This window comes from Tenrec ecaudatus, chromosome 14 (assembly GCF_050624435.1).
Source record: "Tenrec ecaudatus isolate mTenEca1 chromosome 14, mTenEca1.hap1, whole genome shotgun sequence".
Classification (NCBI taxonomy): domain Eukaryota; kingdom Metazoa; phylum Chordata; class Mammalia; order Afrosoricida; family Tenrecidae; genus Tenrec; species Tenrec ecaudatus.
The window spans coordinates 55,894,597-55,911,937 of record NC_134543.1 but is presented as its reverse complement, the minus strand read 5'-3'; the positions used below and the strand labels follow the sequence as shown (position 1 = coordinate 55,911,937).

Here is a 17,341-nt window from a genome sequence, read left to right as displayed (position 1 = left end):
GGCAGTCTGGGGTTTTTGAAAGCTAATATTACATCTTAATATTTAGTATCTGTACACTGTGTAATTGAGTTTGAAAAAAACACTGGGCTCATGACAATGCATTCCCTTTGAAAGAAACTGGCTTTCAAATTAGCCAAGCATAGATAATGAACAATAAGAAGTTGCTGTGTAAGGGAAATAGCAGACTGAATTGTTTTGGAAGCTATAAATGATTCAAAGTTCATTCTTGCCCAAGTTAAAACCCTTTCGCAGTGCCAGCTTTAACACATCATGTTTTTAAAGGACAGAAAGGGTGAAAATAGGAAGCAGCCTTAACATTTACTCCTTATTTAATGTAGAAATTTCCTTTAATAATATACAAGTAAAATTGCATTCAAGGAAAGTACTAGACAATTTATGCAAAAACTTACAATTATTTAAATGTAAGAAAATTCTATACTTCATTGACAGTCTCAAAATTACGATTACATCCATTTAAAGTTCACATTGTTGAAAATAAGCCCTGGTGTTAACTACTCAGCTGCTGTGAAAGATCCATGGGGGCTTACCAATTGGGCTGCTAACTTGCAAGCTGACAGCAGCAGTTCAAACCCACCAGTTCTGGGAGAAAAATGTAGCAGTTTGCATCCAGCTGCTTGGAAACTCCATAGGCAATTCTGTCCTGGGGGACCACTACTCATACTGCCATCTAGCCCATTGTGCCCCATGGTGGCCTTGTAAAGCAGAGTAGAACTTCCCCTGGGGGGTTCCAAGACAGTAAACCTTTACAGGCACAGAAGGCCTCATTTTCTCCCTCATAGCGCCTGCTAGGTTTGAACCGCTGCCCTTGAGGTTAACCACCAACTTGTAATTCCACGTCCCCAGGGCTCCTTTGTAGGATTGCTTTCAGTCAGAAATCTAGGCCACAGGAACAGGTTTTGGTTGAAAAATACATGTACTACTGCTCCGTTACTCTGACATGCCAATCTGGCTCAGACTACCCAGGAGCAGGGAATGTAAATCAAGATGAATCACAGGCTTTGTACATTATCCCAGTTGAAAGAAATTAAGCACTTTCTAGGACTGAGCTGGAAGACCAGATGGCTGAATTACCGTTTATAAAGTCAATGGATCAACTCATGATTTCCATTAAATCAATTAGTTTTCTTTCCTGCAACTTTCATTCTCTCCTATAAAATTGTCTAATAATAAAAATCTGTTAAAATTTTCTGTCTTATATAAAATATTTCCCCACAAATCTATTTATGTATTATGTAAACACTGATCATTTTGTTTTATTTTCATGTAATACAATGAACATTTTCCTATGGAAGCAAATAGATTTTTAATTATATTGTTCTAAAGTTCTTAAAGGTGTTATATAGAACCAAAAGATGTTTTAATACTACAATAGTAATTTCCAAGAGTCTGTTAAAGGGGATATTTAAATATATAGTTAAGTAAAAAAATGCCAAATTTAAATTTCATTGTTTGTTTCATTGTAATTGTTTAGATTGCCAGTATTGGTTAGTGAAGTTATTTGGTAGGAACCTCTATTTTAAGCATAAATACATCCTGTTGCATGACCCAACCCAACAGTTTTGAGACTAGCTAGCTAGCATGTACGTACAAACTCATTTCTAGTTCATTGTATTTTTTTAAACTCATTTTATTAGGGGCTCATACAACTCTTATCACAATCCATACATGCATCAATTGTGTAAAGCACATTTGTACATTCATTGCCCTCATTCTCAAAACATTTGCTCTCCACTTAAGCCCCTGGCATCAGCTCATTTTCCCCCTCCCTTCCCACTCCTCCCTCCCTCCCTCATGAACCCTAGATAATTTATAAATTATTTTGTCATATCTTTCACTGTTTGACGTCTACCTTTACCCATTTTTCTGTTGTCCGTCCCCCAGGGCGGAGGTTATATGTAGATCCTTGTAATTGGTTCCCCCTTTCCACCCTATCCTCCCTCTACTAGTTCATTGTATTCTTGAGAATTATTTTGTAATAGGCATTATAACTTAGTGAATATTTATTTAGAAAATATTAATATAATGGTAAACAGAAGCATAAAAACATAGGAGATAAAGGTTTTAATAAAACTTGTTTAATTTTCCACTAGAAAAACATCAGAGGAATCACAAAATTTACCTCCATAATTAAGGAAAATTAAAATCTCTGGGAGGCATATAACACAAGCAAAAGCAAAACACTTAGAATCAAAATGACAGATTTTAACCTTACACTTTTATGAATATTTAGTTGTAAAGCAATGAATACTTTAAAATAGACTATTTTACGTCCTACTTACAACAAAATTATTAACCTTTAAGTTCCAAAATGGTATAGAATCAATCTAAGTCATATAGCAATGAATTCTGAAAGCTGAATGCACAATGAGTCACATGATCTTTAATAATTTGCACACTGCCATCCTGCATATTGGTTTCTTTTATGCTTTCAAAAGCAGGGCTATGGTGAACTGTAGTGTTGTGCTGTACTGAAGAAAGGTGATCTACATTTAACTCTTTTTCTTCAGTTAATTTGGGTTCCTTTGAGTAACCAGCACATTTCTCTTTTATAAATTCAGGTTCTATTTTTGACTCGGTTTGCTGAGATTTTCCAGGTAGCTCTTGAGAAACATCAAGAGACTCTTGTTGCAGGAAGGCAACTGAACCACAACTCTCGGCTCCTAGCACATCCTTTGCTGTGAGAGATGAATTGAACAATCTGGCACTTCGCAGTGTATGTTCTTTTTCAGCTGTAGCAGTGGTAAGATGTTCTGTGTTTCCTTCTTCAGCCAAACAACTTTCCTCATTGACTCCTTCCTGTACATGAGGCTGATCTTGCAACTATTTCAAGAGAAACAATAAATTAGTAGTTCTTTGCCACAAACAGAAAATTAACTTGTAGTATACTCTGGGAGGGAATTAGATTTTAAAAGTTGTCAGAGAATAACCTTTGCAGATCTGCCAATATGAGGGGCTTCAAGAAGTTTATGGAAAAATGGAATTAAAGATAATGGAATTTGTCCATGAACTTTTTTTCATCCCTTATTGGCATATAATTTACAATAGTTCAGTCACATCAAGAGGTGTACAATCATCCTACTATCAATTTTAGAATATTTTCTTTACTCCTGTATTTATTGTTATTGGCTCCCCAGTTCCCCTAATACCCTGCCATACCCACAGAAACCATTCACCTGGTTACTATCCCTGTAGATTTATCGATCTTGGATTTCCATGAGCTGTTTGAAGCACTCCTAAGCGTCTCGTCTTCCCCAATAGCTATCCTCCAATAGCTGTCAGTCATATTTTAATAAATGCAAGCCTGGCATGAATTATCTGTTCACATCCTTTCAATAACTCCTCATCTCCTTTAAGATAAAGTAACCCAAATTTTTCTATATGATCTACCCAAAACACTTCAATCTGACCTAATAGCCATCAATCATATACGACCATTCTTGAATTTCTGTGCTTATCCAGAGTACCCCATCCCCATCCCAATCAGTTTGTCAATTGTGTTCATTACTAAATTGTTTTTAATGTGCCCAATATGGTAGAGTATGAGCATGACTAAAAATCTCTGACATTGAGTTGATGCTGACTCACAGTGACCCTATGGGGCAGAGTAGGGCTGCTCCTGTGAGTTTCCGAGATTTTTTTTTAAAGTAATTTTATTTGAAGTTCTTAATAACATTCATACATCAAGCCTATTTGTACATATGTTGCCATCAACATTTCCAAAACATTTTTTACTTGAGCCCTTGAAACTCCTCTTTTTACCCTTTCCAAGATTTCTAAGGTGGGTAGAAAGCCCCATCTTTCTGCCACGTAACAGCTGGTGGTTTTGAACTGCTGACCTTACAGATTGTAGCCCAATTCATAACTACTATGCCATCAGGACTCATTGTACATGATTAAATATGGTTCAAATACAAAGAATGAACAGATTGTAGGCATTATTTCCATGAGAAAACAGATTTGTATGTGTGTCTGGATTAGTGCTCAGACTTTTAGAGTTCTATTTTCTCTTTGTGCCTCATAACAGGATTATTTTGGGATTGAGATAATAAATGAAAATGAAAAGCAATGTTTAACACACACACAACACACACATGCTTTTCTGCCTCTCACTCTCATGCCACTGTTAATTTTAACACGAAAGAATTAAGTTAAAGAAAAAATTTATTCAGTTTTATCTATGTCCTAAATTAGTCCTTTATAAAACCTACCAAAATCCTTACCTTTGCATGAATTTGAATATTATTATCAGTAATTTGAAGAACTTCAATTAGTGGTGGAACTAGGGGTAGTGCCTGCTTGAATGGAGAGCTCGGGACCTCATCAAGAAACTCATTAACATTTTCTTCATTGACAAACATCTTTTCCTAAAATAAAAAGGGAAAAAATAGTCTGGCTTAGAGGTCATACTTGACACAGCTGTACCCAAGCTCAGCTCAAAAGAAATGACAATCTAAATTTCACAGAGTTCAGGGTTACATATGTAAAAGATGGTTTTTTTAAAAATCATTTTAATGGGGGCTTTTACATTCTTATCACAATCCATACATATATCCATTGTGTCAAGTACGTTTGTACATATGTTGCCGTCATTTTCAAAATATTTTTTTACTTGAGTCCTTGGTATCAACTCATTTTTTCCCTCCCTCTTCCACCCTCCCTCCCTGATAAACCCTTGATAACTTATAAATTATTTTTTTCATGTTTTACACCAGCCGCTGTCTCCCTTCACTCAATTTTCTGTTGTCTGTCCCCTTGGGTGGGGGGGGGAGTTATATGTCGATCATTGTGATCAGTTTTCCCCTACTCCCCCCACCTTCTCCTGCCCCTCCTGATTATTGGTCCTGAGGGGTTTACCTGTCCTGAATTCCCTGTGTTGTGATCTCATATCTGTACCAGTGCACATGCTCTGGTCTAGCTGGGTTTGTAAGGTAGAACTGGGGTCTTGATAGTGCGGGGTGTGGGGGTAGGAAGCATTAAAGAACTAGAGAAAAGTTGTGTGTTCTGTTGCTGCACCCTGACTGGCTCATCTCTTCCTTGTTACCCTTCTGAAAGGGCATGTCCAATTGACCACAAATGGGCTTTGGATATCCACTCTGCCCTCCCCCTCATTCACCTTGATATTTCTTTCTTTTGTTTTGGGTCTCTGATACCTGGTTCCCTTCAATACCTCATGATCACACAGGCTGGTGTGTTTCTTCCATGTGGACTTCGTTGCTTCTCAGCTAGATGGCCCCTTGTTTCTCTTCAAGCCTTTAAAACCCCAGACACTGTATCTTTTGATAGCTGGCACCATCCGCTTTCTTCACTACATTTGCTTATGCACCCAGTTTGTCTTCAGAGATCATGTCAGGGAAGGTGCACATCAGAGAGTGGTGGGTTAGTAACACAAAGTGTTCTTACATTGAGGAAGTAATTGAGTGGAGGCCCAATGTCTGTCTGCTGCCTTAATACTTAACAAATAAACATATGTACATACATCTATCCCCCTATACTTACATATATTTACATATACCTACCTGTATTTAGACCTCCATAAATGCCTTTTGCCTCCTAGTTCTTTCCTCTTATCCCACTATCATGTTCAGACTTTACTCAGGTTTCAGTAATTCCTCTAGACTACATTGCCCTTGATCAAGGTCACCCCCGGCATCCTATGTCCTCTCCTTGCCATCAATTTTAGATCATTTGTTCTTCCCTTGTCTCTGGGTTTGTTGGCAAACCCTCCCTTCCTCCTCTTTAAAAGATGCTTCATATCATTCCTATACTGTTTGGCAAAAGAAAATTGGATAGTGATAGTGTAGTGAACAAACCAAAAAATTCTACCATGCTTATCTAAATACACAAGAGGATGTATCTAAAAGAATATAGTTCTGGTTCTTATTTTGTTCTCAAAATCTGAAGTATATTTTTCCCTCCCATATAATATTACGTTCACATGGCATTTTTATTTCCTTTTCCTCATATTTCTTTTTCGTTTGGGTTTTTTTCTTTTTCTCATACTTCATAGTAATAATATACCACTAGGGTTTTAAATGCAGACCCAGCTATAAAAAATAATTGTTTTAGAACACTCACTAATGAGTCAGCTAAGAAATACTGAAATTTTACGTGACCAGTTGGGCTTTTAGTTCTTAGCCAGCTAAGTAAAATATGGTAATATTTCATTAAAAGAAATGTGTCCTATTCTAGTACATAGCTATTTGATATCAGAGTGCAGCATAGATCTCAAAAAAGATTTCCAACTACTATTTGGTGCCCTCAAGTGAATGCTGACTCATAGCGGCCTCCTGTGGGTTTCCAAAACTAACTAACAGTCACTGTCCTGCAGAGATGCTAGTGGTTTCGGACCGCTGACCATGGGGATAACAGCCCACTCATAACCACTACACGACTAGGGCTCCTAAACTACTACTAGGAAATGTAAAAATCACCTTCACTAGAATCCCAAACACAAAGTAGCTTGTTTAATAACATGTCAAATGAATATAGGCCAGAGAATGGAATAACCCTCTTTAAAATGACACAAATAAAACTGAATAATAAAAGTAGTTCCTCTGTTTTTTCAAACTAAACTCTTAAAATTAACAAAATACAACCACTGAAGACAAAGCGGGTACATAAGCAAATGTACTGAAAAAAGCTGATGGTGCCCGGCTATTAAAACGTCTGGGGTCTTAAAGGCTTGAAGGTAAACAAGCGACCGTCTAGCTGAGAAGCAACAAAGCCAACCTGGAAAAAGCACACCAGCCGGTGCCATCACAAAGGTGTCGAAGGGATCAAACATCAGGCATCATCAGAACAAAAAACCGTATCATAGTGAATGAGAGGAGAAATGTGGAGTGGAGACCCAAAGCCCATTTGTAGGCCACTGGACAGAAGGGTTTCGGGGAGATGATGAGCCAGCCACGGTGTGATGTAGCAACGATGAAACATACAACTTTCCTCTAGTTCCTAAATGCTTCCTTCTCCCCCACTATCATGATTCCAATTCTACCTTACAAATATGGCTAGACCAGAGGGTATACACTGGTAGAGATAGGAACTGGAAACACAGGGAATCCAGGGCGGATGATCCCTTCAGGACCAGTGGTGTGAGTGGCAATACTGGGAGGGTAGGTTGGAAAGGGGAAGCTGATTACAAGGATCTACATGTGACCTCCTCCCTGGGGGATGGACAACAGAAAAGTGGGTGAAGGGAGATGTCCAACAGGGCAAGATATGACAAAATAGTAATTTATAAATTATCAAGGGTTCACGGTGGGTGAGGGGAGTGAGGAGCGGGGGAAAATGAGCTGATGTCAGGGGCTTGGGTGGAGAAGCAAATGTTTTGAGAATGATGAGGGTAATGAACGTACAGATATGCTTGACAAAATGGATGAATGGATTGTGATGAGTTGTATGAGCCCCTAATAAAACGATTAAAAACAACAACAAAATAAGCAGTTTATAATATGGCTCAAATAGGAAACAAAACAGACAAGTTTCAAATTTTGTTCTAGGAGACTCTAATAAGCATGTGCTACTTAATTTAGCTACTAATGAAAACATTTTCTTAACTTGTGACAAGACATTCTGAGTGAACAAGCTACATAGTTTTCCTATCTTGGGAGTGGCAAATGTTAAACTACAAGTTTGGCTGCTAAGTGAGTGAATCACATGGGCTCTTTGCTGCTTCAGAGAAGAATCTTACGTTTCATGTGTATATTATAGTTTGGGGAAGTAACATTCCTGAAGTGTTCCTTCCTTGACTTTACAGTTCTTTCTTAAAAGAGATAGTCCAAGGGAGGAGCGGGGAGTGAGGGGGAGGGAAAAAATGAAAATGAGCTGATTCCAGGAACCCAAGCGGAAGGCGAATTTTGGGAATGATGAGGGCAACGAATATATAGGATGCTTTACTCAATTGATGTTTGTGTGGATTGTGATAAGAGTTGTATGAGTCCCAATAAAATGATTTTTTTTAAAAAGAGATAGTCCTAACACTTACTAAAGCTGGGGCCCACATATACTTGCATAGGTACACACTAGGTCTGTGATGTTCATAACATCCTCAAAAGGCTTTTTTACCCCAAAAGATTAAAGAATCATTTAACTGTATAATCTAGCTGGACGGGGAACATTTCAAGGATTTGTCCCAGTCAATGAGCAAAATGATTTGAAACTTTGAACCCTACTCTAATATAATTGGTCTCACAAGACAATAAGTATAACTAAAAAAGGTAGATATATAAAATGAATTTATGACTTTAGTCCGTCTATATTTATATAAAACTAAAAGTTGAAGATATGCATATTTCATACACAAAATCTACTATTGGAATCATAGTTATTACTACATTAGTTCCCAAGAATATAATGAACTTCATTTTCATCATCTTGGGTTAACAGGGGCAAAGAAACATAGGCTGTTTTTCATAGGCTTTAGCATTTTTAAGGTGTACCCACATTACACCATTAGGCTATATTTTTACACAATGTTGTAGATACTAATCCTTTACAAAATTTTGAACCTTCAAAATTATTCTTTTGTGGGAATAATTTGTGCTTCTAGTAAATAACTCAATGAAGGACTTGCATGATTTTTTCCTAAACTTTATAATATTTTAGCCCATGTGTAAAGTTAACAGTTCTGAGCTCTACGTAAGAAGCCTACAGATGTCTACCCCGCACTCTTCTGATTTTTCTTTTAATTTACACTCATACGTAGAGTAACGCAGTACAAAGTGAAAAAATTGAAATATTAGGGTTCCATTAGCTTTAGCAAATGTGATGATTACTGAATTATAAGTCTATTCCAGACTTCAAAGATATATAAAAAAAGTACCTTAATCCCCAATATGGTCTCATTTCTCTGCTAAAATAACATTGGCATACTTCATATCTTAAGTACAGTTCTTAATCTCAAATTCAGAAACCCTAGTAACCTAAAAGTATAGCAGCAAATACCAACCCAAACCAAACTCATAGTGCTGAGCCAGACTCATCGTGGTCCTACAGAGCACAGAATCTTTCTGCCCCATAGGGTTTAGGGGTGTATAAATCTTTTTTTTGGGGGGGGCGTGTATAAATCTTTATGGAAGCAGACTAACACATCTCTCTCTGGAAGATCACCTGGCGGGCTTTGAATTTCCAACTTTTTGGTTAGCTGCTAAACCCTTAACCACCAGTCACCAGGGTGGTCTTGCAGCAACTACGCAAACTAAATTATATTATCAAAGTTCTAACCTAAGGAAACAGATATGCTTAGGTTAGTATCTGTTCTAGAGTATTTGCCAGAAGAGGTATAGCTGATACAGCTGTTATTCAGTCCAATAAGCATTTAATTACACAGTATACTCGGTGGCATGCCTGCCACTGTGCTAGATCACACTAAGGACCCGAGATTGATAACAGAAACAAAAATTAGGGAATTTTAAGGATGATCAATTAAGTTGTACATGTAAAGCATATGCTGATAAGACTACTGAAAAACTTTTAATATAGAATTTTAAAAAATAAAATAAAGAGGCAATGTCAAAGCAATGCATTGCTCAGAGGAGTCAGAGTCCACTTCAGTGGGTGAGATTGGGAATTGTATCTGGTTTGAGTCCCACAGCGGCTGAGTTTATTTAGTGCTTAGAGTTTGCTTTTCCTTTCTGGACATAATTATCATTACTAACATCCTCCGTTTGGAAAAGGACCCCCGGTGGTGTAGTGGTTAAGTCCTCCTGTTAAGTACTTCCCCAGAGGCGGGCAGAAAGACAGACACAGTGGAATGCCCCTTTGCGTGTCCCAGGCCGGGCTTTTGGGAGCAGAAAGCCCACAACCCCTGCCAGGCAGTTCTGGACTGTCACACTGGCACTCTCAATGTCTGGCAATTACCGAGACCCCTGGGAACCCAAGAACACAACTCCTGCATTAGGGCAAGTTAGATGTGAAATCCATACACCAGAGGTGATGGGCTAAGCTTTTCTTATTCAAAGCACAGTAGCTTTATCATGTTCTGCTATCTTTTACCAATTTCAAATCATAGTGGGAAGTGCTTTCTGTTTGGGATTAATCTGGAGGCTGCCTGTAATAACAAGTTATGAACGGAAGGACCTTTCAAATACAAAGTCCTAGAAAAGAAGTTACCTCCAAAGTATCGTTGTTCAAACCATAATACCACTTTCTCCAATGTCCACGACTCTCTGGAGATTTGGCCAGTTCTATCACAGCATTGTTTGAAGAAATACTAATCGCTGGTTCTTTGCTACTTAATTTATTCTCTGGAGCACACTGCAGAGAGAAGGAATAATGAACAAAGTTCTGAGTGGAGAAGCACAGTTTGTACCGGAGGGGGCTCAAATCCCCTTGCAGACTCTGCGGCAGGATCTGGGGCACTGGAACCAGCAGGATCAGGGCGTCTTCGTCTTGATTACATTGCAAAGGCGGGCACAGCGGTTCCGCACTCTCGGCCCTGGGACCTCCCATGGCTCCGGCGCCTTCTCGCTCGGCGCGGGTCTCCGCTCTCGGACCTCCGCCGCCCGCGCCCCCTCTTTCCGCACAGGGGCTCGCGTCCAGGTCCCGGGCTGAAACGCACGCCGCGCCTCCGCTGCCGTGCAGCGGCGCGCCCACGTGCCGCCCGGAGTCCGGCTCTTCCGGTTTGGGGGCCAGCTCCTGGGCGCCGCGCGGGGGGGAGCCCGCCTCGGAGCGCGCAGCCCCGGCTCTGCGGGGACCCGAGTCTCGGTCCTCGGCGCGCCTAGCCAGGCCCGCCTCCCCCGGCAGCGCGGGGACGCAGGCCGCGCCGGCAGTTCCGCACGGTTCGGCCGCGCCTTCCGGCGCCGCGGGGAGCGCCGGCCGCGCCGCCGGCGGGACCACGGGCAGCGTGACCACCAGCTGCCGCCGGGCCTTATTAAATTGCGCCTTGCCGTGGCTGTCGTCCACCGGGTACGGGAGCGAGAGCCGCAGCCGGTAGTCGGGCCTCCGGGAGTCGAGGCACAGCAGCTTCCCGGTCACCTCCAGCGCCGCCTGCTCGGCCGAACGCAGCAGCGGCAGCTCGATGGTGACCACCAGCTCGCGGGGCACGGGGCTCGGGGCCGAGTCGCGCGAGCAGCGGTAGTCCTGCAGGTCCACGTGGTGGCGCTGCACCACGCTGTGGCGAGGCTCCGTGGGGGCGGGGCGCGGCTCCGCGCGCGGGGCGGGGCAGGCCTCGGGGGGCGGGGCGGCCGGGGGCGGGGCGGCCGCCGGGTACGGGTAGGGGTAGGGGAAATGGGCCAGCGGGCCCTCGGGCTCCTCGGCCCGCGCCGGGGCGCCCCCAGGCAGCGGGGTGCGGAGCACGGCGGCCTCCGGGGTCCCCTTGTACTTGATCTTCAGGGGCTTGGCATTCCTGCGGTCCAGCTTTACACCGAACTGTTTCTCGACGGCCTCCAGGGCCGTGGCGTCCAGCATGTGGCCGAAGCGCTCGTGGCGCCGGGCGAGGGCGAGCGCGTCCGGGTGGAAAACCACGTCGTAGACCGTGTAGCGGGTGCCCCGGCGGCCCGCATACTCGCGGCCGGGCGACAGGCTGTGCGGCAGCGACCAGCGGTGGCCCGGCGCCGCGCCCCGGGCGTCGGGCCGGCTGCTGGGAGCGCCCACCAGCGCGTTGCTGCACACGTTCACGTAGCAGCGCCGCGCGCCGTCCAGGCTGGTGCGCAGGACGCGGCCCGGCTCCGGGTGCACGAAGCGGACCTCCACCCCGCGCTCCCGCTCCAGCGCCGTGATCTCCTCCTCGTAGCGCCGCCGCTGCGCCGGGTCGCTGAGCTCCCGCGTGTAGTCCGCGAACAGCCGCCGGAACTCCGGGTCCTGGAAGGCCGAAGTGAGCCGCTGCACCTCGTCGCCGCTGAGGTCCAAGTCCTCCAGCGCCGAGGCGGCGTTGGCCTTGGCCATGTTGCCGCGCAGCCGCCGGCTTCTGGCCGTGGGAGAGCAGTCTGTGCAGAACGAGGGGGGCGCACCGCTGAGCTCGGGCAGTGGCTGGTAACGGCCCAGCGCCCAGCTCCCGGCGGCGCGTTCCCGTTGTCATAGTGACCGCCCCGCCAATCGGGAGGAGAGAGCAATTCAGGAGGGTGGTTCAAATGCCAAAAACCACCTCTTGGTTTCTTTAAACCAACTAACGCGATTAAAAAATTTTTCCAAACGTTTTATTGGGTGCCCTGACAGCCCTAACAATGCGTACATCAATGGTATCGAGCATATTTGTACATGTTGCCATCGTTTTCCAGACATCTTTCTTTTTCTTTAAACGTTTTATTAGGGGCTCATACAACTCTTATCACAGACATTTACTTTTCCCCCTCGTGACCTCTTGATATAATTATTTTCATATCTTACCGCGGTCTCCTTTGCCCCATGGTTTCTGTCCCTCCCTTCCTAAAGGGAGGGACAGAAACCTGTTGATCCTTGGGATTGTTTCCCCCTTCCTCTTGTCTCCTGCTTTACCCCTACCGTCCTGGTATTGCCACTCCCATTCCTGTGTTGTGAGCTCCTAACTCCTATCTTTGCCTGTGCACATGCTCTGGTCTGGCCCGCAGTGAAAGGTATTACTGGGGTCATGGTAGTGGGGGTGAGGCAGCCTCAAGGAACCAGAGGAATTTTGTTTCATTGGTGCTTCACTGCACCCTGGTTGATTTCATCCCTTCCCTGAGAGCCCTCTGTGAGGGGATGTCCCATTGTCTACGGATGGGCTTTTGCAGCACAATTCACTATTGCAAAGTGGAAACAACCTAAATTTCCATCGATAGATGAACAAATTGGTAAACTCTGGCACATACACACAATGGAGTACTATGCATCGCTAAAAAACACTGATGATCACATGAAGCATGTAATTTCATGTGAAGAGTGGGAGAAAATTAATGCTAAGCAAAGTTAGTCAATCATAAAACAAGTACATGAGTCCCCTGAGGTAAGTATAATCAGCACACTAGGTATAGAAGAAAAGCTACTTAACCCACATTATTTGGGTTGAACAGGCAATCGTGTAGGTCAGACCAAACTCAAGGAGGTACATGTTATTCTAAACGATTTTTAAACCTTCTGTGCCACAGTGAGATTAGCCTGCTAATTAAACATGGGGTCAGAGTGCATGGTATTTCCCAAGGTCGGAAGCTCAGAATACTTGTTTTCTGTTTCTCACTGGTCCATCTTTCAGATTGCTCTGCCCCACCCACATTATGTACAAGGTGGAAATGCAAACTGGATACAAGGTATCCCTTCGTTCATCCACTCATTAATTAAACAAATAATTGCTTCAATAACTTTTTACCCAGTTTCCGTTCCTCACTTGGTTCCTGTGTCCATGTAAGATTTAACTACCTTGCTTGATTCCACATCAAGTTGTCTAACCCCAAATACATCCTACCTTTTAATCATTAACTGTTTTCCTTTCTGAAAAGATGTCAAAATACCCCAGCTTTAACTATATGAGGCAACTGTTGAATGAGTAAACAAGGCATACCTGGTATTCAGTTTGTAATTTCCTTTCACATAAAGGTCTACAGTTCTCCGTCTATTTCATCACCACTTTCAAGAATCCCAAATGTACTCGCGCCCCCACCCCCTCACCAGGCCATATAGTGACTTTAAACATATCTTGTTTTTCTCGATCACATCTGCTACTCATTAGTGATTCATTTAAAACAATTCTGACTAAATCTTCAGGAATTTCATCTTCATTGAGTTTTATATTTGAAATAAGTGTGTTCTATTCCAAACTTTTTTACACAACCCCTGTACCTCTCTGCCTAACATTCATTTCTTAGCCATCTTTGCATCCAGACCATAAACTAGATGATAATATGACCGTGTTGAGTGCTATGTACAAAATACAACGTGCTGCTTCAAAGTGAACATGTCGTATAATGTTAAAAGTAAAAGGACTATTCATTTTTCTACTTCCAGCCCTCAAAACTTCAGTGATTACATAACCAAAATCAAAACTAATATTATGAAGCACAGACTTTTACTATCAGTATAGTCTGACTAAAATTTAGACTGCTTTAATGTTGTTGAGGCTACTACTGGGACCTTACTGTGATAAAAACCTAAGGTATACTAAAACAATGATTTGGAAACCTTTAAATGTTTGTATTTTTAAAAATTATCAGAGTATGAGCAATATACAGGTAACTGTAGTTTTTACATGCAAATATATACTTATTTTGTATCTTTATATATATATCCACATCTTTTTCTTTAAAAACTATAGAAAGTATATTTCTTGTAAAAATGTTAAAAGTATTTGATCATTGTGATTTAATATTAAAGACTTTAATTAAATATAAACTCTATAAAGTTACAATTTTATTATAAATTAATATCAAAATTACATAAATGAAGCTATAAACTGAAGAATTTTGTTTCCTCACTTGGTCTTTAAGAATCTCAAAAGCCTTCAAGTTTGCTGAAAATAGAAAAAAGGAAAGTTAAACCTTTCAGAAACCTAATTTGTTTCCCAATATTTATTTTTAATTACTCCAAAGTAATATTACATGCACATGTCCCAAATTCAAAGGGTCACATATTCAAAAGTTAGTCCCATACCTTGTTTCTGCTCCTCACAGGGATTTGTATGTCCTTAATTCTAGTTATATATTAGAATGCTTGTAGACAAAGCCTTTACAAAGGCATACGGGTGCAGAGTGTTATGCACATTATTCTACACTGACTTTTTAAATAGTTGTCAATATACTTATCATTTACTTAACCAGCCCCTTCCTTTGTGTCTTTGAAAGTTAAGTAAGAAAAGTTTTGGATACGTCATTGACGTTATATTCTGTTGAGCTGCTTCGGAGTCATCACGGCTCTAAGTACAGCAGAACCAAGCACTCCTGGTCCTGCACCATCCGTGCAGTAGCATCATTATGTTTGAGCCCACTGTCGCGGCCATTAGGTCAGTCAGTCTAGCTGAGGGGCTTTTTTTTTTTTTTTTTTGGACTCTGCCAAGTCTCCTCTAGGGACCCATCTCTCAAGACGACACATCCCAAGTACATGACACAGTCTTAACCATCCTTGCATCTAGCAGGTACTCTGGGTGCACATCTTCTAAGAGAGATTGGTTTGTTCTTGTGGCAGTCCACGGCATATTCTGTCTTCACCAATATAATTCAAATAATCACTTCTTTCATCTTTATTTGTTGATAATTTCCACATTTCATTAGATCACCTTTCTTTGAAATGGGCTCAAATATGGATCTGTACCAGTGTTTAGGTAGCTCTCTTCCAAATGTTTGAATGAGTGATAGCTTTCAATATTGTATCCATTTGTTGGAATGTCTCAATTGATAATCCATCAATTCCTGGAGTCTTCTTTTTTTGGTCAGTTCTTTCGGTGCTTCTTCCAATAGTACCACAGGTCACCAATCCAACCTTCCTTAATGGTTGGGGGATCAGTTCTTCCTGGTACAGTAATTCTGTTTATTCCCTCTCTCTTTATCCTTCCCCTCCAGCACACAGTATTTAAAAATTATTTTACCCTATTAATTTTGACATTTTCCATTTGAGAAACAATATCAATTATAACATTAATTAGAACTTTTATTAAGTGCCAAAATCTTAAGGTCTTTATATGCTCTCAAATTCGATTTTGCCTTCATGATAATGGCATGTTGACAGCTCTGCCTGTACCTGTTGTTTCAGCTCACTAATGCCTAGGATATTGACCCTTATGTGTTTCATTCCGCCTAGATTTAGACGGTCTGCGTTCTGATAATTATTGCGTATTTGCAGCTGTGCCCATCTTGAGTTCTGCCAGCTAACAGAGGCAGGTCCTGAAAGCTTTACACACATCTTGACGCGTGGCACAGAAGGAGGCAGCTTTTCTCCCGTCAACTGAAGTCCCTTCCAATCTGAAGGCTCCACCTTCTGGCCCCGTATCAGGCGAGATTCACTGCTGTTCCCAAGATTTTTCACTGGGCTGTTTTTGTTTTGTGTTGTTTCTTTGAGAAGTGGATCACCAGGTCCTTTCTAGTCTGTCTTAGTCTGAAAGCTCTACTCAAACCTGCCCTTCACTAGTGACCCTGCTGGTATCAGAAATACTGGTGACAGTTTGCAGCATCCCTGTAACATGCAAGCTACCACAGTACAACAAAATCACAAAAGGGTCTGAATACAAGTAAAAATGCTTTTAAATGGTTTCATTGCTATTCTGTATTCACTTATTATAAAACTGCCATAAACACCTGTATCTATGTTTAAGCCCACTTATAACCATAGGATATATTTCTAGAAATTGGTAGCCTCATCGTTTTCCTTCAGAGCAACTGGTGGGTTGGAAGCACCGATCTTTTTGGTTAGCAGTTCAATGCCTAACATTCTCCATTATAAAAGTGGACTGCAAATTTGGCTGTGCTTCCTAGCAGCCAAAGAGAAGGGGGGTCATTAGAAGACTCACAGTTACTTAGGAGCAGGCACAGATTTCTCTTGTACTGACACCTGTAGAAAGTGCCAAATACTGGTTTTCCTAACAGGCTAGTTATGTGGGGTTTTTTTTTATTAAACATTTTATTAGGGGCTCATACAACTCTTATCACCATCCATACATATACATACATCAATTGTATAAAGCACATCCGCACATTCCCTGCCCCAATCATTATCAAAGCATTTGCTCTCCACTTAAGTTGTTTTGCTTTTTAATTTAATTTTTAAGTTATGTGTTGCTGTTGATGGCATAACCCAATTCTCAATTGATTAAAAGTCAGTCTAAAGGCAAAGGAAGTAATAAGCTCCAGACCCTCAGAAATTACTTGATCTCAAATAACAAAATGAAATCCTCCAGGGGCACCATGGCACACACATAAAGGAGGGAGGGACTGGAGAAGAGTACTCAAAGGCACAGTAAATACATATTTTTTTTTTCAAATATATTTTTAGATCATTTGTTGAAAGCCAAATTGTACAGATCAATGCAATATGATAAAATCAAACTCATTAGGTTTATGGTACTAGAGTCTATGATATCTGATTTTTATGAGAAGTATCTGGTCTGTCTGTATTCCAAGAACCAAGCAGTGTTTGGTATGTTCTAAGAACTCAAATATGTCAAATGAGTATTTTCAATAATAAAATTTACAGTATCATAGAATGAATGGACACTAAATCTATATTGAGTATTGAGCAGCAAGAATATATACCCCAAGACATATAATAAACTGCTAATCATGTCTTCAGGATTTAGATGGGGAGATTATTATTACCTTTAACATTTTAGCCTTTTAAGCATTGGTTTAAAATTTTACCCTTTACTCCTCCTCTTCCTCACATAAAAAAAAGTCTCAATTCACATAACATAACATATAATCAAATGTTAATTAAAGAGAACAGGGCA

The 17,341-nt window shown here is 41.4% G+C and overlaps 2 protein-coding genes across 4 annotated transcripts in view; both read right to left on the bottom strand.

Annotated features, from left to right (window-relative positions):
• Window positions 1-1,629: 1,629 nt before the first annotated feature.
• Window positions 1,630-11,931, bottom strand: DNAAF2 (dynein axonemal assembly factor 2). Its single transcript, XM_075532074.1, has 3 exons — window positions 10,132-11,931; window positions 4,242-4,385; window positions 1,630-2,841 (listed from the first exon to the last, which is right to left on the bottom strand). Exons 1-3 carry the CDS (start codon window positions 11,902-11,904, stop codon window positions 2,341-2,343), a joined length of 2,418 nt encoding a protein of 805 aa, XP_075388189.1. The 5' UTR covers window positions 11,905-11,931; the 3' UTR covers window positions 1,630-2,340.
• A 262-nt stretch (window positions 11,932-12,193) lies between these two features.
• The window catches only part of POLE2 (DNA polymerase epsilon 2, accessory subunit), a 43,960-nt gene continuing 38,812 nt past the window's right edge, over window positions 12,194-17,341 (bottom strand). Inside the window, exon 18 of one of the 3 annotated variants that reach the window (XM_075531088.1) lies at window positions 12,194-14,416. In XM_075531088.1, coding sequence (XP_075387203.1) covers window positions 14,398-14,416 — 19 coding nt within the window. In that variant the 3' untranslated portion in view covers window positions 12,194-14,397. The remainder of the gene's footprint in view (window positions 14,417-17,341) is intronic. The other 2 variants (XM_075531087.1, XM_075531089.1) reach the window with 2 other exon arrangements.